Source organism: Tiliqua scincoides, chromosome 8 (assembly GCF_035046505.1).
Source record: "Tiliqua scincoides isolate rTilSci1 chromosome 8, rTilSci1.hap2, whole genome shotgun sequence".
In the NCBI taxonomy this organism is placed as follows: Eukaryota; Metazoa; Chordata; class Lepidosauria; order Squamata; family Scincidae; genus Tiliqua; species Tiliqua scincoides.
In genome coordinates, this window is record NC_089828.1 from 24,519,227 (window position 1) to 24,544,140 (window position 24,914).

The 24,914-nt window shown below is 45.0% G+C and overlaps 1 protein-coding gene and 1 pseudogene across 1 annotated transcript in view; one reads left to right on the forward strand and one right to left on the reverse strand.

Annotated features, from left to right (window-relative positions):
• Window positions 1-203: 203 nt before the first annotated feature.
• The window catches only part of TRPM1 (transient receptor potential cation channel subfamily M member 1), a 53,885-nt gene continuing 29,174 nt past the window's right edge, over window positions 204-24,914 (reverse strand). The window contains exons 16-27 of the mRNA XM_066635507.1: window positions 24,119-24,411; window positions 23,039-23,267; window positions 21,957-22,079; window positions 20,521-20,652; window positions 18,691-18,819; window positions 16,193-16,444; window positions 14,902-15,076; window positions 11,686-11,706; window positions 9,574-9,718; window positions 4,177-4,379; window positions 3,390-3,522; window positions 204-1,419 (exon numbers count right to left, since the gene is read on the reverse strand). Coding sequence (XP_066491604.1) covers window positions 204-1,419; window positions 3,390-3,522; window positions 4,177-4,379; window positions 9,574-9,718; window positions 11,686-11,706; window positions 14,902-15,076; window positions 16,193-16,444; window positions 18,691-18,819; window positions 20,521-20,652; window positions 21,957-22,079; window positions 23,039-23,267; window positions 24,119-24,411 — 3,051 coding nt within the window. The remainder of the gene's footprint in view (window positions 1,420-3,389; window positions 3,523-4,176; window positions 4,380-9,573; window positions 9,719-11,685; window positions 11,707-14,901; window positions 15,077-16,192; window positions 16,445-18,690; window positions 18,820-20,520; window positions 20,653-21,956; window positions 22,080-23,038; window positions 23,268-24,118; window positions 24,412-24,914) is intronic.
• LOC136659828 (5S ribosomal RNA) lies at window positions 22,398-22,511 on the forward strand (annotated as a pseudogene).

The window sequence follows — 24,914 nt, forward strand, 5'->3', positions numbered from 1 at the left end:
CTTCCCTTTCACCAGCAGCAAGACATGCTTCTGAAGAAGAAAAAGAGCACTCACATGTCTGCAAAGAGAACATGGCAGTCATCAAAATGCAAATGTGCTCTTTAAGGAAAAATGTACATTTGTGTTCATTTTACAGCATGCTGGCTTCACCAAGCAAACTGGCTGCTGTCCTCCCACTGCTACCTGGCTAGAAAAGGCCATTTTTAACATTCAGTTTCTGTGGAGGCATTTTCCTGCTTTGATCTCAACTCTTCCGTTGAGCCTCTGCAGGCCACCACTAGGCTGCTGACACTACTGGCGTGCCCAGGTCTGTTGAGTTTGTCCTTAATGGTCTTGGGTTTTCGAGAATGGCTATGTAAACTTTTGGAGCGTACAGATGGAAACCCACAAGTCCTGTCGGACTTCACCGACAGCAGATTGTCTGTGTCAACCCTTCTGGTGACCGGCGAAGAAGGATGAGAGGCACTGAGACCCACGACTTCGCCAACGTCGCTGTCATCTTCTGTGTCCGTCAGGAGCTGTTTCCGTTCAGCTTGCAGCTCTGCCTCAGACACAATGCCAGGATATTCAGGAGGAGGTTCATTGGCGAGTTTCTGCTGGACTTCGTACTTCCACTCAGCGGTCCATTGTTCAATTGTTGAAGGGCACACTTGGTCCATGATGCTACTGTATTCTGTTGCCCAGTTGTTAACTCCTCCAACCACCTTTCCACCTTGGGCAAATATGTAGCTCCTAGACTTCATCATGGTGGCTTGACAAGTGTTGAATGTTTCAGGAGGGCAGTATCTCAGTGCCCTAGGTTTGTCTAAGGGATAGGAAATAGTGGCTTCTAATTTAGTCCTTTCCAGTGCTAAGTTCTGAATATCTGGCTTGGTACAATTCATAACAATATCCATTTGGTTGAGGCCCTGTGATATTGTCTCTTCGCTCTTGCAGTGTTCCGGTCTGTCTCCTGAGCCAGACCGGGATCTAGAGACACTTTGTGCTACATCTAAAGTATTTTTCTGGTGATCCATAGAGGCCAACGTGTTTGGGTTAGAGGCAGAGCGGAGGCTTCTTTGGCGTTCTGGAGATAACTGCATCTTTGGATCCACTTTACGGGATGCTAAGGCTGGAGACATCAGGGTGTCGTCATATGCAAAGTCATCACCAATGTGGTATCTGCAGATGCTGTAGCCATCAGCACTATTGACGCTGCTTTGCCTTAGAAGGTAAGCGGTGTCGCATTCGGAGGACGCCCGGGAGCGTGTGTGAGTCAGCTCAGCTTTGTCGATACCCGCCAACTTCTCCAGTGCATTTGCCATCCGGCCAGAGAGCTCTTCCAGCTGAGAAAGTCGAAGGTCAACCGTCTGAAGAGAGGCTTTCATGAAATGTTCCCTTTCATTCACTTCTTCTAATCTCATAGACATGTTTTCAACTCTGCAGAATTCAAAGGAAAAAATGTATTAAGCAACACAGACTTGGCCTGCTTAGCTCATTGTGCACTGTAATTACCAGTTTAAGACAACAATGTCAGGAGGACAGCTGGTCTTTTTAAATTTATTATTAGGGCTTCCAGCTTTAATCAATTTGATGGATTCATCAGAATATTTTTCTTTAAACAGATCAGCAACTGCTTGAGAGGGTTTGAGGGTTCTTCTTTGTTTTAAATACATTTTTAACCTTACAGTTATTGTTAACTTTTTATTTACTTATTTTGATTTTGTCATATGGGGGTGTTAAAAATGTTCCTGCTTAATGAAGTCACTTTCGGCCATGACATCACTTCCAGGTTAATGACATCACTTCTGGTGGGTCCTGACAGATTGTCATTCTAAAAGGTAGGTCCTGATGCTAAAAGTTTTGAGAACTACTATATTAGGGTATTTCATTTCTTTTTTCTACTTAAGATGTTTTAAAAGACAATGCACAGCTAGAAATTTTCTGCACACTTTGGGCTGCAAATACAAAAGAAACTACCATTGTTCATTACTGTTTTCTCCTTACTGATTAATTCAACTGATTTTTTTTTCTAATATAATTACTCAGTGTCTCCTGCAGATGTCTCAAAACCACTGTGACAAGGTGTGTGACAGTGCTGGAACTTCCAGACTTGATTGGAGATGGAATTCACTTCAAAGAGGTGAAGCATCTGATGCTTCATGGCAGCTTCTCCCCCATGTTTCTAAGTGTGGGTAGGAGGACCAAGAACTTGAAACAGCATGAGTAAGTAGGGCATGGAATATACCCAGAAAAGTTGCATCAGGGTTTGTTTTAACTGCCACTTGACTTCTAATACCCTTGCTGTATCACTGATAGATTGAGTCAGTTGCATTTACATCAAACATCAATACATATAATTTGAGGCTACATCAACTGAACTGTTTATGTTTTGGCAATAATAATTAAGAGCCTTTGGGCGCAATCCAAACCTGCGCTGGAGCAGGCAAGCCTGCTGGAGCAGGAGGCTTGCGCTGCATCCAACGCAGGTTTGTTGGCAGCAGCGGCTCAGCCAGAGGCAAGGGGAAACTCTTCCCCTTATCCCTGGGTAAGGGCTGCTGGCCCCAATGGGTCTCCATGGACCCGCGCCACCTTTGAAGGTAGCGTAAGTCCGAGGAGAGCGGAGTGACTGGAAGCTGCTCCATTCTCCGCAGGGACGAGGGTTGGGATCCGACGTAACTGCTGGGTCCCAGCCCCGCCTCCGACTCCCCATGCGCCCACCCTTCCCCTCCCCAGTAACACCTCCTTCCCTCCTCCTCCCCACCCCGCACGCCTACCTTTGCCGCTTGTGTCGGCACGGGCACACTGACACAAGCGGCTGCGAGGAAGCTGCTGCGGAGGCTTATGTCAGCCTCCATGTATCGGCGCATCTAGATACACCAATGCGGTTTCCTCCCACGGAGGCGCAAATGTGCTTTACGGCATGTTTGCGACCCTCCTGGGCCAGCCCAAGTCAACTTTAGGATTGCGCCCTTTATGCATTTTGATTCTCAAAAGCAATAGAGTGCTGGCGTCTTGAAGGGGTACCGGGTGACGCACCCAGGAGGGGTGATTCTACTACTTGCCAAACTTTTTAAAATCTTGGTATTTTCAAATAATACATCATGTTATATATCAATCGATGCATAATTTCATGCAGGATGCACCGATGCTATGAAAGAAACCGTGTTGAAATATCTCTATTCCATCAAAAAGTTATAGCCCCAAAACCAGCGGGGGCAGGGCGATGGTACATCACTATGCCCACCGCCTGGGGCGTTGCCCTGCCCACTGCAGGGGAGGAGGTCCTTCATAGGGTTGACGCGCTGGCCTCCTGCACCGGGTGATGCAAACCCCGGTGATGCCACTGAGTCAGTTTCCTCCTTGTCCACTCCTACAGGTAAGAACAATGACCAATTCCACTGGGCTACCTTTCTGAAGTCACTCTGATTCGTTCATCGTTCGATGACTGTTCTTCATCCTCTTTCTCCTGGAAATATTCCTCAACGCACTGCTCCTCAAATTCGTAGAGTTTTTTCAGCTCTTCATCATTTAGAAACAACTCTGCCGTGGAGGGTGGGTGAGAATGGGAGGGGGAGAGAAAGTAGATAGGTATATCTATTTTTTCTTATCAAGTGCCTGCCCTAGAATAGCCCATTTTGACTACCATCTCCACTTGTATTTTCATATCTTGGAATTCATACTAAGATTACGTCAACAATCACATTCTACATTTCTGCGCCGCCCACAACCAACACAGCATGAGATCATGTGGGTGGCAACCAAGCATTCCAAATATATAAGGCATGCTTATACTATGTTACTATCCCTTCCCCCCCATCATGGAAAGCACCAAGTTTTTTTTTTTTTTAAATCACATTTTTATACCGCTCTTCCTTCAAAGAGCTCAGGGCAGTGTACACAGCTGCTCCCCTCCTTTTTTCCTCACAACAACCCTGTGAGGTAGGTGAGGCTGAGAGAAAGTGACTAGCCCAAGGTCACCCAGGAAGCTTCATGGCTAAGGGGGGATTTGAACCTGGGTCTTCCAGGTCCGAGTCCAACTCCCAAACCACTACACCACCCTGGCTCGCTCAAGTTCAAGTTTCTTTTGCCGCAATCCTATTGGGGGCCAGCAGCAGATCTAGCGAGTCCCTTTCCTGACTTCAGATATGGTGCTGAGCTAGGCCATCTTTAGACCACAGAGAACCCTTCCCGTACTCAGCCCTCGGTCACGTTCATCCTGGTCCCCTTCTCTTTTCTTTTTGCAGCGACAGCAAAGGCGGACGATAATGATATACAGGTGGCTGAAAATGATCATGGGCGGGGGAAGCACCGGTCTGTCATGGAAGGTCATAATCAACTGATAGCGCTGGAACTTCCAGACTTGATTGGAGATGGACTTCACTTCAAAGAAGGTGTTACTGCAAAATAGGTCATTGTTACACTTCTTCACTTCTGGTCTGCCCCCTATGACAGCAATACTGCCATAGAGCTAAGAAAATGTCAGAGCACACTTCCATAGCACACTGGTGTGCCGTGGATGGTCTGCAGGTGTGCCACATGAGTTTGGGGGAGGATCAATTATTAGCAGGGCCATTGGGGGATGCGAGCCCCTTGCCAGCAACATGGTGTGCCATAATTGTCCAAAATCTGGTGGTGTGCCTTAACAATCTTAGTGCCTCGTTAGTGTGCCATGAGATGAAAAAGGTTGAAAATGACTGTGTTAAGTGTGACAGACAGTTCTTCCCCATTCGGAATGTTGCCAGTTGAAAGCCTTCATCTGGGTGGCAGAATCTCAACAGAGATACAGGGGAATGTTCCTCTGGGATGAAGGCTCTTTCTCTGGCATGAGTTACCACTCTAATGACCTCACTCAATTGGAAAGAGGAAGTGCCAATCAAATGGCCTTGGGACTGGAATCCCTTGGGGGTTTCACATTGCAAGGAAGTGTGGCAGAGTTGCACTTCCTCTTTTTAAAAAAATTGGGAATGATTTGTGGATATGTGCCCTGGCCAGTTCAATGGAAGGGCTGCATCTCTGGGTTATCATCTTGACCCACCAGCCAGCCCCTGAGCCCATTTGCAGCTCCTTCCTAATCTCTGTACAAATATAACAAACAAGCATGTAAATTTGCAGGTGCAGAAAAAAGCTGGTTTATCCAGGGTCGGCCTGTTTATGAGGCAAGCTGAGAGTGTTTCCTTAGGGCAGGGATTCTTCATCTTTTTACGATTACAGACACCCAATGGATTGCCCAATATATCCCCATACCCCTTTGCCAGACTGCCAAAATCATCACCATCACTATTAGGTATCAGTATGACTTCAAAAGATGTCAATAGTTTGGTTTTACCTTACATATGAATAGTTAGAATAGAACACCTCAATCTATATTGTTAATAGTGATAGTTAATAATCTGATCTAACAACAGTTTTTTTTAATTGATCAGAGATCGAGTCCCATATTCCCACCATTTGGTTCCCCTACCCCCAAGAGGTGTGGATACCCCAGTTAAGCATCTCTGCATTCTTGTTTTCTTTTGTTCCAACATTGTTTTTGGCCAGCTTTTGTAGATTTGAGATAGAACCCATGTTAAGTGGGCTACGAGGCACCTTTTAATTGACAGTTCCTTTATAATTAGAGGTGGGTTTTCTTGGTGATAACAAAATAAAAACACATAACATCACTTTCTGCACTCTCAATTTTGTAGAAAACAAAACCCAAAACGAAAATAAAAGTTTACTAACATCTCACCATACTGGTCATTGTGGGGGTGCATGGGTAATGACTGTGGCTGCATCTATTGATGCTATACCACCTAAATCACCTACCTAGAACACTTTCAAAGTGATGATAGTCACTTATATTTATAAATTATAATTTTATAAAATGCGCCCTTGGAATAAAAACACATAACACCACTTTCTGCACTTTTCATTTTGTCAAAACACAAAATCTGCAAAAAAAGAAAGAAAAAAACCCACATACACACATCCTTCTACTTATAATTAACAGGGAAAGTACACGGTCCCTTCCACTCCAGTACAGCATCTTTTACAGTGGCTGTTTGCTGGTGTCTCTTCTATGACTTCTTTGGATTGTGAGCCCTCTGGGATGGGGAATCAATGTTTTCATTCATTTTACTGTATAAATCTTGCTTGATGTGGGTGGGTGGTTGTGATTGTGGTTGTGGTGGAAGGCTAAGAGCCGCAAGGCTCATGTATGAGTGGAGACAGTGCAAGATATCCTTTCATCGCTTTGTACCAGGCTGCCCAAAGAGTGGAGAGGGAGAGGGGCCTGTAGCAAATGCATCAGACACATTTCTGCAACACTATCTATCAAACAGGAATGAAAGGGGCTCTGCAGAATATTGTTCCTAATGGAGCTGGTTGTTTGAAGCGTGGCATTAAAATCAAGCGTTGCTAACCACATATCTTGGCATTTGATGTGACACAAAGTGTTCAAGCGATGAAAGGCCCGTTATAGCACTGAAAAATCCCCCAGAAGATTCATATTGTCTCGCTTTTAAAATGCTGATCAGTTTGACCTAAATAACAGGGTTTGCAAATCTCCCTCTGTCAAAGGGGGAAAATAAAACACACCACTGCAAAGGCAAAACTTTGTTCATATAAACCTTGGGGGAGCCACATGACCAAACAGAATCTGGATCTTGTAACAAGAGCATCCTTCTTCAAATGCCAAGGATTCAGATTTTAACCAGTGATACAATCAATGCCTTTTATAAAAGGAACACTGGGGTAAAAATAATATTCCAGAGAATTCAGAACACTTCACGTACATTATCTCCATAATCCTTACAAGGGCCCTGTAAGACAGAGCCCAGTTAATGGTTTCAGAGCATATGATTCTGTAGAATTGCTGAAGCTAAACAGTTGATCAGCCTGATTCGTTCCAAGGAGAGACAACCACTAAAAGCCCCCTTGTAAGAGCAGGATGCAAACAGGAATACCCCTGTATGAGAAGCCAATGTTATCTTCCTATCGCAGGTGGAAGGGTTGGTCCAAGACATGTTGGCACCTAAGATGGTGTTCCAAATGCTACCCCCTTACCTGGCATCTTAGCAGCTGCTTCCCCTATTCCTCCTCCTCGTCTCTTTCTCAGAATTTGAAAATGAAGAGGGAAATGGATTCAAAGAGGAAGTATGGAGGAGAGATGGGCTAAAGTGTTGGACATGTTCTAGCCCACCACTTTCCCCTCCTCCAAACTTTCTCCATTGCCCATTTCTCCTCTTCATTTTTCAATCTTATAGGAGAAGAAGCAGTGAAGGTAGATGGATGAATGGCTGGAGTTGGTGCTCCGCTCCAAGGCACCACCAGAGGTGACCCACTCAGTTGGTTTCATGGACAGACAAGCCCTGAGAGGCTGGGGCTAAGATAAGAGCACTGCCCCATGCATACCCTGTGGCTGCCAACTCTGCCAAGGCACTGTATAAAAGAAAAAGAAAAAAGTTCCTTACTGTGCCTCTAACGTGGTGCCATCAAACTGGAAAATGTGAGACTTCTGGTTTTATTCCAAGGCACAGTGTGTGTTGTCCCTGTAGATAATACTGGAAGTCCTGGCTTTAAGAAAACTGCACAGGGAGCAGGCCAGGAGGGAATCCGAAACCTGACACCACTCCCCACTCAGATCCCTTACAATCAGTTGCTGCTGCAATCTGCTTCACCTGGTCTCATGGTCGGGTCAGCAGTGTTGCCTGTGGAACTCCTTCCCACTTGGAGAACCGAGGAGCACACAACAAGCCATTTCTTGAGATTTTGGACTGCGTAAGACCCAAACGCCTTGGACTGTTTTAGCATGAGAATTATCATTTTTCATTTGGACATTTGCTGGAAATGCTTCGTGTTGTGTTTTAATGACAAGGCACCTTGAGCGTTCTTCCGCTGTTCCCCTTGATTTCAGTGAGGCTTGCATGCTGGCTTATGCACCATCCTTCTCGATAAAAGGAGCATTTACCATACAACGGAGTGTGGCCCTTCTGGCTTTTCAAGCCACTACCAAGCAAGGACGAGTTAATAGCATGACCTACTTCCTACAGTGTTGATTTTATTTTTGGTCCCTTCGTAGAGCTACCATTGTGCATACCAGATAATTGCTTTCTCTCTCTCTCTCTCTTTTTTAAATTTAAAAGGTTTTAAAAGGAGTTTTAAAAGGAGTCACATGCCAGTCACAGAGCTCTTTTTTAAATTTAAAAAAAGAGCTCTGTGACTGGCATGTGACTCCTTTTAAAACCCACGACCCTTTCTGTGATTGAGCATTCTGCTGCAGACAGCAAAATAAAAGATGGTTTGTGCTGGAAGCTCATTTCAAAATATGGCACTCAATTTGGGCACAGCGCCCAGGACATGGTATGTATCTATGCCTGCTGGTGGTCTGGTTTTGAACACAGGCAGTAAAAGATAAAGGTGCGATTGAGCAGTCAAAATTCGCATCTTCCACCATTTTGTGAAGGCAGATAAGACACAACATTGGGAGAAGGCAATCTAAACAGATTAATCTCTGCTTCCCCCCCCCCCCCCACACACCACTTGGAGAGTTTACAGGAATATAAGTCCTCACTTTGGCAACAGTTAACATTTTTCATGCTTTTCTCCGAGTACCTGAAATAAATCAGACTCGAGTTACCAGTGTTTCCTTTTTAAAAATCTATTTTTTATTTATTCAGTATAAAGTTATTATCAATGATGTATTATTTGAACCTTGTTAACCATATCACATTTTGTTAATTGTTGGCATTTTAAAGTATTCTAATTTATTTTATCTATTTTTTTTTTAAAAATCTTCCTATATATTTAAACTTCTTGTTTAAGGATCAACCTGTCAATTGAGATGGGTGGGAAGATAACCCCCACTTCTCCACCTCTGTTGGTTCTTCTTCTGCCATATCCTGGACTCAATAAGGAAGAGTGATTACCTCACCATTCTCCTCTGCACCACACTTGCCCTCTTTGTTCTGAAATCTAGAGAATGGGAGAGGGAGGAGCTGGCATGTCACTGGGTAAGGGAGGGCAGCATTTAATATGCTGCCCCAGGTGCTGAAGATCTGGGGCCAGTCCTGAGGACGGCATCCAAAATGTGATCCACTTCCTGCTACCTGAAGAGGCACCATCCATTCTATCACTCAGCTATGGCAATTTTCAGCCTTTTTCTTCTCATGGCACACTAACCTCGATGGTCTTCTCTATGGTCTTTTGTGATGTCACTTCCAGTTCTGGGAGACTTTTCTGGGTTCTGTGGTTCTGTTCTTAGGGCAAATCTGCAGTAACAAATGGTCTGTCCCTCTTCCTCTGCTGGCTCTGCCCTAAAGACATTGCTGCAGAACCTGAAAGAGTTTTTCAGCTATTTTCAACGGCTGTGCTACAAAATCCTGCGGCACACCTGTGGACCTTTGGCGGCACACTAATGTACTGGTTGAAAATTGCTGCTCTGCTGAATGCGTAGACCCAGTCAAAAAGTATCCACAACCCACACCTGTTTCTCCCATAATTCATAAAAGAAGAGAGATGCTAGTTTGGTCTCTTCTTGCAGAATTCCCATACCCACCACATCCTCATGAACAAAAGGGCTGTGAGGAGTCATCATTCCAATAAAGCACTTACTTAAAGACAGCAATCAGTAGGTTAACCAGGAGAATGTTGGCTACTAAAAGGTAGCAAGCCATGATTGCTGGAGTCAGCCAGGCACCAGGGATGCAAGGGGGGAGCCGCTTGCCATCTTCATCATAAAGGTTATCGCCACAAGGAGCTGAGAATGAAATTGATTTAGTTTTACATCATGCAGAACCAATGATGCTCTGTACAGCTGGCAAAGGTAGGAAGAGGAGCAGATCACAGGGGTTGTGGGGCCTGAGACACTCACACATTGGGCTGGCCTGCAGTTAGCACAGACCCTCAGTGTGCCTTTATTAGTTTCAATCATGAGTCAAGCCCTCTGACTCAAGCCTTGCCTAGCAAAGCACCTGATCATGTGATAAAATTGTTCCTGAAGCATAGCACTTCAGACTGCAGGTGAAGGACTGTCTGTTTGAAACACACAACAAACAAATATTCTGCAATAGAAAGTGTAGATGTGAGAAAGGCTAAGCTAGAATCTCTATCTCCACCCCCTCTACAATCTAGAACTACCATAAGAACACAAAGAAAGGCCCTGCTGGATCAAGCAAAGGCCCAGTCAGTCCAGCAACTTGCCTTTGGATCCTTGGTCTACTGTTTCTACAGACCAAGCTCGAGGCAATTTTGATTCAGCATTCATTCCTGCTTTAGTTTCTGGTGGAGCGTCAGGTTAACAGAGGGCAAGCTGAACTCAGGGGTTGAGAAGCTGGAAGGGAAGTGTCCCTACTCTGCCACAGCAAGCAGAGCCCTGGTGAATATGGACTGCTGGCAGAAGAACGACTGGACTGGTGCCTCCAAGACCCAAATCAGAAACACCACAGTACTAGATCAAGTTGAATTGCTTTTACTGCACATAGCCATAGGCTATTTCAGATTACCCGTTTGTATTACCCATTCTACAAATAAAATACAGAACAAAATCATCATCATCATTTATAGGACATTTTCAGCCCAATCCTATATCTGCAATCAACCATTGGAACTAATGTTCTGGTGATGGAAGGTGCTGTATGGTGTTGTAAAATGCATTCCAGAAGTGTGCGGAGCTGTGTGCTTCCAGACCGCTACTAGAGATGCTGCAGAGGCCCCACATCTGTTAGGGGGGCAATGAAGGCCCACCAAAACCAGTAAGTTGGTGGGGTGGGTGTAACAGGGCATAAATGGGGAAAGGATGGAGGTGTGTCAAATCTTGAGCTGGATGCTATCCCCTGCAGAGCAAGCTGCCACACCCCCTTTGTCTCCTTGAACTTGCGCCAGCTAAAGAGCTGGTACAGGTATGAGGGGACACACTGGCAGCTGAGAAGTTTATGGATGTGTTAGGAAATATTTTTTCCCTTTTTCCTCCCAATTGGCCCCTCCCACCATAGCATGCAGTGCAACCCATTTGGCTACATGCCGTGGCAGGGAAAACCTTAGGATTGGGCTGTATGTAATGTAGGATGCTATAGCAAGGAATTGCCTAAGCCGGTGATTCCCAAACTGTGAGCTGTGCCTCACCAGGGAGTCATGGAAACCAGACAGGGGAGCCACAGAATCCTCACGAAAAACCTGCCATTCTATGCAATGTATAGGATTGTAGCCCTAAGAGGGAGCTACTGCCAATGGCTCTGTAGGTCAAGAGGAGCTGCCAATCAAAAGAGTTTGGAAACCACTGGCCTAAGCAGTTAGCAGCTTCTCCATTCAAAAATTCTGGCGTTAGATTGTGATATGCAAGAGATAGGGAAATTTAAAATGCTCCATATTTACAAGAATGGTTTATCACTCTTTGTGGCCCTGCCATAATGCACAAGATCACATCGTATATCTGTATTCAACAAAAGAATAGGAAAACTAATAGGTTTGGGGAAGATTGGGAGTACTTTAGAGCTTTCTGGATTGCCAAGCAAAACAACCCTTTTCTCTGGTGTAACCCTTGTCATTTTGGTGCTTTGTCTGCTTACAATGCCCTGTATTCCTAATTGTAAGCAGTAATAAAACTGCAAATAAATTAAAGCATCAATATCTAACATAGGGAATACACACACACACACACACACACACACACACACACACATAAATGAAAGTGTTTAATTAATTCATCATTCCCCACAAAAGACTTACGATTAATTTCCATGGCATAGACTACACAGTGTTCCGAAAGCAAAAAATACAATAAAAAGAAGGAAAAAAGCAATTAAAAAAGGGAAAAGGAAAAAAGAACAAAGGGATAATGGGAAAGGAAAGCAAAGACATGATTGACAATATTGTAGGCCTTCTGCTGCCAGAGGAAGATAAGACACTCAAATATTATAACAGGCAAGATACATGCTCTGAAACAATGGCGGTGTCAGGACTCCAGAAGGCCCTGCAATTTCCTTTTCTCTTTGTCTCTGCGAAACACTATGCATGGCAGCAAACTCATGACGATCGAAAGAGAATGACAAAAGGCAGCTGGCAGATGATCATGTACATATTTCAATTATGTGAGGATGACGTGGGTCCCACAACAAGTACAAAACGCTGCACAAGAAACCGCACAAAAGGGACGGTGTGGATGTCCTGGGAACATTTTTGTTCTTTGAAACACACTGCAAAGTTGAGGGGGGCCTTGGCAGGATTCCCTCCAATGGGCCTCCTCTCCTTACTCTGGAGGTGATGGTGGCCATTCGTTATGCTGAGCTAGCAACAGAGACATTGCAGCCTTGTCTTCCCCCTATAGTGCCCCCTGTACTGCCGTTAGTACAGAAGGTAAGGCAACAGGGTCTGGCTTGCTGAATGTTTCAAGTTGATACCGTCCTAATGCCTTATGAAGATGCAGGTCTCCATACACTCTATGCAGTGTGGGTCAGGACCCACTAGGTGGGTCGTGGATCAATTTCAGGTGGGTCCCCATACATTGCAATATTTTATTTTTAATATATTAGACTTGATTCTACCATGGTATGTGACTGCATTTGAGGAAATGTTACAGACCCGTACTTGTAACAGGCTACTAGGTATATTCTTTTAACAATGAAAGTAAATGGGACTCACTCCTGGGTAGGTGTGGGTGAGACTGCAGCCTAGGATTGTTAAAAATTTTCCTGTGTGATGATGTCACTTCCGGGCATGACATCACTTCCGGCGGGTCCCGACAGATTCTCATTCTAAAAAGTGGGTCCAGGTACTGAAAGTTTGAGAACCACTGCTCTACAGTGACAGGGCCATTGTGGTCTGCATACCTGCATCCTGGTCAAATGCATCCCAGTATTGGACATTTGCACCTGCTCTTTTTGCATCCTGGACATTTGTGTCCCAATATAGGAATATTTCTATTAGAGGTACTTTCTAATATTTTAAACGCAAAGGCAGGGTCAGGGCTAAGAGGCTCGGGATATATAATATGGGGTTTGTTGCCCGGGTATAGTGGGATGCAAATGAATGGGGCAGAATCAGAACGAACCAGATGCGAATGTCCAGGGACGTCAATAACTGGGATGCATATGACCAGGACATAATCATCCAGGATGCAAATGCCCGAGTACCATATGCCACTTCTCCTCCTCCTGCTTCCTGAATTTGAAATGGCAGTGATGGGCTAGAACAGTGTTTCTTAAAGTTTGCTCCTAGGAGCTGTGGGATTCCCTGAAACCCCTTCAGGGTCTCCACAAGCACACCATAAGTGGCTGCCATTGGCCCTGCTCGGTTTGCTCAACCATCCCTCCTGCCTCCCGTTTGTGGCTCTCCTTCCTTGTTCCTCTCCTATTCTGGCTATTCACCTGTATTCAGTGTTGGGCTCGGTGTTGCACCACTCCATGCATGCACTGGCACTCCGGAGTGTCCCAAAACTCTGTGCACGCGCCAGTGGGTCTTTCTGAGACTCCTTTCAGGATTGCAAAGGGAACCAGAGACTGAAAAGTTTGAGAAGCACTGGGCTAGAATATAAGAGATCATCATTTTACCCTTCTCCACACTCTGATCCCCTCTGCCTTTTCAAATTCATGGGGGAGGAGGTGGAGTAAGCAGGTAAGTGGGGCGGCATTTGGCATGCTGTCTCAGGCATGGGAGGTCTTGGGATAGCCATGACACAAGCAGAGGCTAACAAGGCCATTGAGGCTAATAAGGGCATCTTATTTTAGGGAAGGAACTTCAGCTAGATTTGTGATTGGCTCTTCCAAGAAATCAGTCATCAGGTTGTCAGCAGCACTCAGGCCCTTGCAATGCTTCCAGAATAGTCCATGTGTCCCAGAAATGGTCAAGTTGGTTGATGGTGCTGATGGAAAAGTGTTTGAGTCAAAGACAGTTTGGACAGATTAGATCAAGAATGGACATGAAAAGTAAATGGGATGATAGGGACATCATGACAAACCTCTCAACATTTCTTAGCAAGGTATTTTGGCTAAAATTGTGTATTTTTGCCCCAATTTTGATCAAAACTATGAAATTAGATGTTTTTGTTACACATTCGCTATGCAAAAATATTAAAATTAAAGAGAAGTCTGGCACCTTCATTCTAGGGCAAGCCTGGGAGAAGAGAGAAACCTCAATGCGACCTGGAAGTAGCTGCTAAAAACAGCTCTACAGACTGAGCACTGTTTGGCCACAAAAAGGTAAAAATGTTTGCGTTTGGCACCTTTTGAAGTTTTTAAAGAGTTTTAAATATGGATTCCAGTATCCATAGTACACTGTTTAAGGATTGTGACCAAACTCTCAAATGTTTACTGTACAGATAGGGAGGAAAGAGTGTGGGATTCCAATGTATCAAGAAGAAATCACTTGGTTTCAATTTATAAAATGAAGAGCATCCTCTCAAGAGCCAGAATGGACAATCTTTGCCTCCTTAGCGGATTCATCATGGGTAGCAGAATGGTAGCACACCTGCCCCGCTCTTGCCATTCCCACATGTTCCCGGGAGAACAGCATGTGTGAATGCCACTTATGGATGTAAAATTCAAAGTGTGCAGTCACAGATGATTTTCAAATTCAGCAAAAGAAATCATCTATACCATTTTTTATGTTACTCGTATAGCATTTGATGCTCAGAGATGGCACCTGCACATTCCATCTCCGTGAGGATGATAGAAGCAGAAATGGCACACTGGATAGACAGGGAAGGCAGTTCTAATGCCATTCTCCAGTGACAGGCAAGGTCAGGTGGTAAGCTTTGCCAAATCCTGCCCACCATACAAGTGTACAGTCATGACTGGGGTAGAATATTTCATGAATGCCACAAACACAAAGAAGGAAGATGAATGACTCATGTGAAATCCAAATTAAAATAGGAACGTTGATTAATTTGGATCTGATCATCTGCCTCAGAAACAGGAAACAGAACCTTACTATGAACTCTGCTCTTACGGTCTATCTGGTCTGCAAACACCTCTCCATAGATCATCCAATAGGGCATGTAGAAGATGTTGCGGGCCAGCCTCCAAGATGGCTCCTCGTCCGGATGAAGGATAGCTTGCCGGGCAACTCCAAAACTCATCAGTACCACCAGCATAATCACCACAAAGTACAGCATGTCAATCATCTGCATAAGGAAAGAGACCAGAGCAATGTTCATAGTTATTATTCAAGAATGTATCAGCATGTGGGCAGAACACATTTTACCTAATTTGTTTGTGCTGAAATAAAGGGCTGGAGTCTTCTACTCTCTAGTTTTTGGAACTGCAGGGTAAAAGATTGTACAGACGTGTCCCCTAATTAATCAGGGGTCACACTGCCATGATCAAAACAATCAATTTCAATTTCAAAAACCTTTATTAAGCATTGGCAGGCAGGCAGGCAGGCAGGCAGACAGGCAGGCAGACAAAACAAAACAAAACACAAATAGACTCTCTGCCTAAGAAATAGAATTGTTAGGGTGGATGGGGAATATGATTTTTTTGATTTGATTTTTCTCTGTGAACCGCTTTGTGAACATTTTGCTGAAATACTGTTAATAACAACAACAACAATCTACATCTAGTTAAAATATCTTGCAAAAATTTAGACAGTTTATAACCAGCGCATCAGTAGAAGCTAGAAGCAAACGTAGGATTTCATCATCCCGTGCCCATAAAGGGCCATCTGAAAATAAATTTGGAAACATACTTCTAATATCCATATAATAAGGGCAGTGCAGTACTATATAGGCTAAGGATTCTGTAGACCCCAGATTACATGCATTTTGGTTGAAATCTGAGAATGCCGACAAAATCTAGCTTCTAATTCATGAGATGGAAACATGTTACATGGAGCAAGTGTAAAAGCTCGACGGATCTGTGAATCATTTAGCAAATACAGATATCTGGGACGACAACCAAGGACCAATGGTAACCCTCGGGGGGTGGGGGGCTTGCAATATTATACAAATCATCTATTCAACCTGAGCTTCTTTTATGGCAGATAGCCCTTGCTCGATTCAGATTATTAAGATAAAATGTGTACTATGAGTGCTATTGATATAATCAAAACAATCCTCCAAGTCAGTTCCTACTCATCTAGCAAGACTTCAGTTCTCTAGAGGGGTTTCCCAGCGTTGCTTGCCCAAGGACAATCTGTAACGCTTCTCTGGATGAACCTCCACTCTGCAGCTCTTCAATAAATGCCTGGGACTCAGTCCATAACACCTGCCTTCTCAAAGGATCGAGCATAGAGTACGTACCATCTTTCCAATCATCATGACGTAAGGACCCAGATACTTGTTCACACCAAAGATGTCCAGTACTCGGATGTACCAGAAAATGATATCCACACAGTAGATCACTCTTCCATAGCCCATATAAGGCTGGTTTTGCAAACGAAGAATGGCCCCAATTATGAAAACCGAGATGGCAACCAAGTCAGTGATATTCCAGTATTCCTGAAGCCAGACTTTTATTTTCTGATTCAGTTTACCTGGTTCTGACATCAAAATCTGAAAACAAATAAATGGTATGGGGGAGCAGAGAGAAAAGGAGGAGGAAAGAGCAATTTAATTCAGTACAGTTCAAACATAACGGGAGAAAGACAATTGAATAAAACTAAATAGCTTCCTATTTCCCAACTTTCTTATGGAAAGGAAGACATATCAAGATGCATACACATAAATGGTCTTGAACTGGGGTACTTGGAGACACTGAACTGAAACTGGATCATTCTTGTCATCACCACAGATTAGCCTCTTGCTGATGACCACGTCCAGGTGTGACACAATCAATCACAGGGAGGTGAAAACAGGAACAGACTGAAATGTGGTCCTGCTCCCTGCACTGAGAATAATCTGCCCAGCCTCTCAAGGAAAGGCACCTGCAGTTTGCCTACACTGTATTCTTCCAATCTAAGTACATCTCAATCCTGTCTCTGTCTCTCTTCGGCTGCTTTGGCCAGCCATTCTCTAGCTCAGGGGTGTCAAACATAAGGTCGGTGAGCTGGATGCAGCCCCCAGAATCTCTATATCCAGTTCTTGGGCTCTCCCAGCACCACTGGCAGTTGCTCTCAGCTGCTGAGCCATGCTGAGGTGTTACTGCTGAAAGGGCAGCCCGTCTGGTAATGGCCTGTCCCATATGGGCAGGAGGTCTGGTCTAGAGGGTAGAGCCTCCGTCTGTCTGAAGATAACATCCACAAGGTCGCCAGTTCGAGGCCACCGGCACCGTGCGACCTTGGAGCAGCTGATAAGCGGAAGCCGAGCAATTCCATCTGCTCTGAGCGTGGGAGGATGGAGGCCAGAATGTGAAGCCAGATCGGAATGAAAAACCTTGAATGTAGTCGTTCTTGAAAGAAAGAACCTTCTTTGAAATTGTAAAAATCCCTATTTAATAGGGATTTAATAAAGCCTGCCTATGTAAACCGCCTTGAATAAAGTCTTGAATAAAGACCAAGAAAGGCGGTATATAAATACCTGTTGTTATTATTATTATTATTATATCTTGAAAATATGATCAGGATTTAAGTATTTTCTCCTCTGTCACTTGCAGCTAATGAGTTCCTAAGCAAGAAAAAAAGTTTATTTCTGGTCATCACCTGCTTAATGACATCACTTCCTGCTTAAGGACATTACTTCTGGCCCTTAGCAGGCATCATGAATGCTGCTTGGCCCCTGGGCTAGAGCATGAGAGATGCTCTAGCCCAGGGGTCGCCAAACTTTTTGGCCAGAGGGCTGCATGAAATATCTGGCGCAGTGCTGAGGGCCGGAAAAAAGTTTAAATATAAAATTTAAATAAATAAATTAGAGATGGAACTTAGATGAATTAATAAATGAATGAGTGGGCTCATTCACTCAGTCTCTCCAACCCTCAGAACACCCTCCAGATGCAATCAGAGCACAGCTCTGGTCATGTTCAGTCGAGTGGGCTAGAGGCTTTCAGGGGACAAGAGGCTGGCAGCGGGTCGGATAGAGGCTCGCTGTGGGTTGCATCTGGCCCCTGGGCCGGGGTTTGGAGACACCTGCTCTAGCCCAACTCTCTCCTTCACACTTTCTATATATGATATTATAAGATGATGATGATGATGCCTTCAGCAGGCATCATGAATGCTATTTGGCCCTCTGTATTAATGAGTTTGACACTCCTGCTCTGGCTCTAGCACATGTACCTTGGGAATCCTCACCAAACAGGTGGAATAAGTTCTGACTAAATGTACATAAGGTTGCTTCTGGACCATTGACTTTCCCCTCCTCTTCATTCAGAAGCTCAGCCTACTTCCACCCTTCATCTTGTTGCTTATTTCAGACACACGGTGCAGGAAAAGGAGGCTTGTGTATCACTCAGTGCTTTTCTCCCAGGTCTGGAATTAGAGGTGATGACCACTGGGGTGTTGGCTGGGAGAATGCCTGGCACCTCAGTTATTCTAAATATTTTAAAACTTCTATATGCCTAGAAGAGCAAATTTGTTTTATGTGCTTCTATATGGCAGGAACAAGTACAGATTTACAGATGTGTGCATATAAATTGATAATCTTATACAAAGGAGTAAGTCACACACACAGATTCTACATCAAAACCTTGGAAGGGGTTACAAATGCAGTAAAAAAAAGAAGGTATTCAAAAGCTGAACAAATGCCAAAGACTTTCCTTCCCTGGGGCAGCATTTGGGCTATGGTTGACTCTGTTTCCTCCTTTCTTTCTTCATTGTTACAGGCAGAATGTTTCAAAGAATAATAACTCATGTGGTTGTTATAATTACCCCTCTTACTTTCTCCAGGGCCAGAGTCACAATGTATGAGATAACCACCCATTCCTGAAGTGATGGCCAGCGGTCCATTCGTACCAAAATTATATAATTGAACAGCATTAAGTAGCCCAGGTATGATATCTGGGAAAAGAAAAAAAAGAAACATACTTATATTACATTTCACTGTTGATACAGGTCATTCATTTGCCAATATTTTTCTTTATTTTTCACATTTTTATACTGCCTTTCCTCCAAGGTGCTCAGGGTGGTGTACATGGTTCCTTCCCTCCTTTTTGTCCTCACAACAACCCTGTGAGGTAGATGAGGATGAGATACTGTGATGGGCCCAAGGTCACCCAGGAAGCTTCATGGCCCAGTGGAGGTTTGAACCTGGATGGTCTAAGTCCTGAACCATGACACCAACCTGGCTGCTTAAAGTTCACTTTTAGTTGTTTCATTCAACACTGTTCCATTTTAAAGTTGGTCGATCTTCTGACCTCCATGTCCTCCATGGCTGCACATTGTAGGGCTACAGGAAGTTGCTTCTGGGTCATGCCAGGCCCCCTGACCCACTTTCTTGGTCTTGTCACACCCCAGAATGTTCTGTGTGTGAAAGGCATTCTGGGACACAACAATGCTGTGCGGTACAATAGGAAAGTGCTCAGCAAGTGCACTACTTGAGTGTTATTGACCCTGCCGCTTGAGAGAGTGATTATGGGAAATCTCTCTCTCTCTCTCTCTCTCTCTCTGATAATGATAATAATGGATGATGTTGGCATTTTATATCCTGCTCTTTCATCCAGAAACTGAGTGCAGGTTTTTGCCTCTGTTCATAAAGTGTTTTGTGTGCGCGTGTGCGTGTGTGTGTGTGATTACCAGAGAAAAGAGTGTGGGGGGAAAACCCAGGCCAGTAATGTGCCCTTCGAACTGGCCTTTAGGACCTGCATTTAGAACCACAGACCCACAGCCTTCAGACCCACAGGCTGTGAGGAAGGCCACAGTTTGAATTTGTGAGCAATTGCTCCCCCCCTCCCCACTAGCGTCTGGCTTGAGAGAAGTTTTGCCTAGCTTTCCTTTCTGGGAAAATTCCATGAATGGCTGGACCTTGCTTGCACGGCACTTTTGAATCTGTGAACAAAAGCCACATCCTGGGAGCTTCCTGGCTCGAGGTAAACAAAGTCATTAGCAACACAAAAGGAGAGTCCCCAACCGGAGCTGCCTTTACCAACTCCATGGCTAAATAAAATCAAGGAATCCAAGCTAACAAAACAACTTCAAACCCTTTCTGCCTTCACCCCACTTTGCAAACAGGAGGTTGCACGAGCCAGCAGAAAAGGAGAAGAAACCTTGGTAAAACATAGCCATTGACCCATGAAGCCCCCTTCTAGCTTCCTGTCTCATGCGCAGTCAAACCGACAACATGCTACATGCCTCTGCTGCTTCCTTCTGTGTATAAGTGTGGTATGTGCATGTATGTGAGTTGAATATTTTTGATTTTCTTTCTCTACATTTGTGTACTTATCCCCAGTTCTGGTTGTGGCACTCTCGCCTCCCTCTTCCTTCCCCGTCAAACCACTGAGCAGTGCCATTGGCCCCTGCACATGGTCCCAGAACATGCAATAGAATAGACTAGAGCCAGGATGATGCCGTGGTTTGGGAGTTGGAAGATCCAGGTTCAAATTTCCCCTCAGCCATCCTGGGTGACCTTGGGCCAGCCACTCAGAGTCACCTACCTCTCAAGGTTGTTGTGAGGACAAAAAGGAGGAAAGGAACGATGTTAGTCAGACAGTGATTGGAAAAGTTATTTTCATGAAAGAGTTCGTAGAATTTTTTTTAACTTACTGTATTAAACCAGAACTTCACGATTGGTGCATTGTAGAATTCGTAGATCTTGGTTCCAATGGGAAGGCTCTTCTGCTTCTTGTTTCCGTTCTCTTCATCCCCCTTTCGAGAACCAGTATCAGCATTTGCATCCTGAAATACAAGCAGGCAGCTTATGATTGTAGATAGTTTCCTCTGGAAGGCTTCTATCAAGTTACCATTCAATGGTAACAATAGAGAGAGAATAGCTGAAGATAGAGACCTGGGTTTTTCCCTACCTTAGAGCTGAAAGTGGCATGCTAGAGCCATCATTGATTATGGTACCTAGTTTTGTTCATCATCTCTGGTCAAACAGGGACATAGGTTTCTGCTGTGCCTCAAAAACCTGCAGACCCTGTTTGGTCTGAGATGACAGTAGTACAAAAGAAATGATTTTGCATACAATGGGTAGGCTTGCAGAGAGGTCTACTCATGTTTCCCAAGGAACTGCTTGCCCTACAATCAGAACAGTCAATGAAGCTGTAATCTGGCTGCACAGCAGTAGGTGAGGCTGAGAACATCACTAGCCAATAACCAGAGCCATTATGGCTTTAACAGAAGATCATCGAGGATAGGTCCTATCATGGAGGATTGGACTCTGAATAATTAAATTTATATGGTGCCTCCACGTTCATGGGAATATGCCACTGAATACCAGTTGCTGGGGAGTGACAGTGGGAGAATGCTGCTTCCTTCAAGCCCTGCGTATGGGTTTTTCAGAGGCATCTGGTCAGGCTGGTCCATCCATAAGGCCAATTCAGACTAGTGGGGAATGCCTGCCAGCTGCTTCTACCCATATCTGTAGCTCCTTTTCTCTTACTCCCTGAATTTTAGAAGGAAGAAGAGAACAGGCAGTGGAGAGTGGTGTGCTAGAGTGTTGGAGATGCTCTAGCCCACCATTCTCCTCTCCTCCACACTTCCTTTTCCATTCTTTTCCTTTTTCCTTGTCAAATTCAGGGTGTGGGAGGAAAAGAAGGCAACAGTTGGCATGCTGCTGGGTCAGTGGGGATGGCATTTGATGCACCACCGTGGGTACCAGGAAGTCTTGAGCTTGCCCAATATCTGGTTGGCCACTGTGGGAATCAGGAGGTTGGACTAGAGGGGAAGCTCTTTGGTTTACATTCTTAGGATAATCTAGATTCCCAGCACACAGGACCTATGGAAGCCTGTGGAAAGCTTCTCCACTGTTCCTTACACTATAAACTTTAACAGTGATACTTTTTCCCCAAGGGAGCCTGGGAATTGTAGTTCTGGGAATGGATCTCCAACCCAGAATTCTCAACCTCCTTGTCAAATTACAATTCCTAGTATTTTGGGGGGTGAGGAAGCCTGGTGCTAATCAATCTGGTGCTAAGATGAGGACTGAGACAAATGACGATAGGCTAACAAAGGCAGTTCTGGAAAGGTGTGATACTGACCGCATTGTCCTCCTCTTTTTCTTTGCCACCTTCATTTTCCTTTGATGTCTGGTATGAATAGTCATCGTGGGTGCGGAACTCCAAGAACAAGATGGTGGGTGGTAAAAGAATCCCCATTATAACCTGTGCAAGAAGAGGAGAGTCACATTACTCCACAGTAAGACCTTTTCATGACTGACAGATACAGCTGTTGCCTATTATGTTGACTGATAGCCCAAGCCTATGAGTTGAAGTCACCTGTGGAATGGACATTCCACTGGCAGCGACTAATGAAAAGCAGCCATAAAGTACCTTCTGGCATGATGGTGATGAGTAGCGCACTGCTGGGGCAATGGTGGAAAGACTGGAGGCTTCTCATGCGTGTCACCAGAGCAACCACCATGGAAGACAAGATGGTGGGGAGGCGGGAGAGGAGGCTGTGTGAGGAGGTGGATCCAGTGCACCAACTATTACCTTGTACATGCCCGATCTTGTCTGATCTCAGAAGCTAAGCAGGGTCAGGCCTGGTTAGTACTTGGATGGGAGACCGCCTGGGAATACCAGGTGCTGTAGGCTTATACCATAGTCTTTCGAGACTGAAGGTTGCCAACCAGATCCAGTGGCGTTGGCGTGCACCAGATCCTATCTCCTCTGGCAGCAGCGTCCCTGTCCCCTTTCTTTCCTTGGACTTGTGCTACTGAAATAGCTACTGCAGGTCTATGGAGACCCATTGCAGAGCGGGAGGCTTATTGCAAGGGTAAGAAGATTTAAATCCCCTTTCCCCTCCAAAGCCTCCCGATCTGCTACCCTTTCCGCTGGATACAGCGTGCCCAGTTTTGGTGTGGCTGCTCCAGCTTGGGGGGGGGATAGAAATGGGCTGTGAAAGCCCTATTCTAGACATGCCTACTCAGTAGTAAGTTCCATTATAGTCGATGGGGTTTACTCCCAGGCAAGTGCAGATAGGATTGCAGCCTCAGAACCCAATCCTATGCATGTCTACTCAGAAGTCAATCCCATTATAGACAATGGGGCTTACTCCCAGGAAAGTGTGGATAGGATGCTGCTGTCTATGACGGATGCAGACCACAGCCAACTGTGACTACCTTCAGTCCCGGGTTTTTCCGCATGCGCAACCGGCCCATCCACATGTCTGTTAGAAGCATCTGGCTGCAAGTGTGTGCAATAAAGTCTCTGTGTTTAGCTGCCACGGCAAGCTTCAGGCAAGTGGAGTTGCTCCAGTTTTTCAGCTCGTAAGTCAGGAGTTTCATGGCCACCTGTTCGTCGTGCTTGTAGGACTGATCCAGCAGCTCCAAAGCCAGCTGGCCAAAATCCCTGGTGTAATGAAGATGCAGAACAGAGTCGTATATAAGGAGCTGTCACTTGAAGAAGGGAAGGGTGTGGATTGCGGGTTATGAAAGCAACAAATGGAAACAGAGAATCAACGATTAGCAGATTTACCACAGCACTGAAACAAGCTGGTATCACCAGAACTCCACAGTGGTAAGTAGCTCTTTCATACAGCTGCTACTTTAATTCTATTGTGCCTCTTGGTTTCTTGCTACCTCTAAATGACCCCCTACTTCAGAGATTTCTAAAGTGCGGGTTGTGATACCCTCCGGCCCCATGGCACACTCTCAGGTGAGTCACCTCCTCCTCTCCTACCAGCTCTCCTGGTGCTGCCGTCTTGGATTGTGCAAAATAGTGATTCATGATGGCAGCCCCAAATCTAGCAAGATTTGGGTGCTGCCATCTTGGATCATGCAAGATTCTTGAGATTTGGCCACCGCCATCTCGGATCGCATGAGATTTTGTGTGATCCAAGATGGTGTCGCCTGGCGGAGCCAGGAAGAAGACACTATGGCTGCAATCCTAACCACACTTTCCTGAGAGTAAGCCCCATTGAACAAAATAGGACTTACTTCTGAGTAGACCTGGTTAGGATTGTGCCCTATGGGGGTGCCATGGCACTGGTAAATTCGGGAACCACTGCTCTCCTTCTTTGCAGCGATTGAACCTGGGACCTTTTACAGATAAGGCCTACGCACGTCCATTGACCTATGGCCTCTTCCCAAGAAGGAACCTGTTGTCTTCATTTTCCAGGCAAGGGACATGGCAACAATTTGGTTACATTGAACCTTGAGGTAATTGGGTTTCTTTTGTGCTGCGAACTCAAATTTACTAACTTTGAATTGTTGTCCAGGTCTTGAGAGATATCATCCACCAGCTCGCTCTCTGAAGACTCGTGGGCCATAGCCTTGTACAACTTGCATGCTACCAGAGCCTTGGCCATTGTCTCTTCTCCTCGTTGCCAAAGGAAGAGGGCCATCTTTTGCCGCTTCATCAGCACCGCCCACACCATGAGCTCATGGAAGGGGTACTGGAAACGGCTGACCTCAGGGTCATCCACATCAATGTCAATCTCTTCCTCCTTTTTCTTCTTCTTCTTCTTCTTCCCTTTGGTTGGAGGTTCATCATCCTAGTGAGGAACAACAGAGTTATGAGCATAGGTGTTGACATTTTTTTCTGTACTACACAGACATGACAGTGCCCTCATTGTGTATAGCTATGGTGGACAGTAAATTATGCTGGATTATGAAAGAATAGTGAAAAATTCTGAAGCAAAGCTCGTGCACCATTGTTCAATTGCAGATCCAGAACAAATCAAGAAATTCTAGCATGCCAGATTATGGTTGTGACTAATTAACGCAAGGAGCCTTCCCAAATTGATGAAAATGCTTCAGTCCAAATTCATCACCCATGCCTCAGAATTTGCTGATGCATCTGCACCAGACGTCCTGGCAGAAGGGATAACATGCTGGAGCTGGAACTTCTCTCAGAGGAAGCAATGCAGAACAGGGACTCATGCAGAGACACAGGTGGTCTAAGTGTCTTCTAAGTGTGCGTGGGGTTAATTTTTACTTTTACACACTTCCAAATAGTGCTATCCTACGCGCAACTTCTCAAAAGCAAGCCCCACTA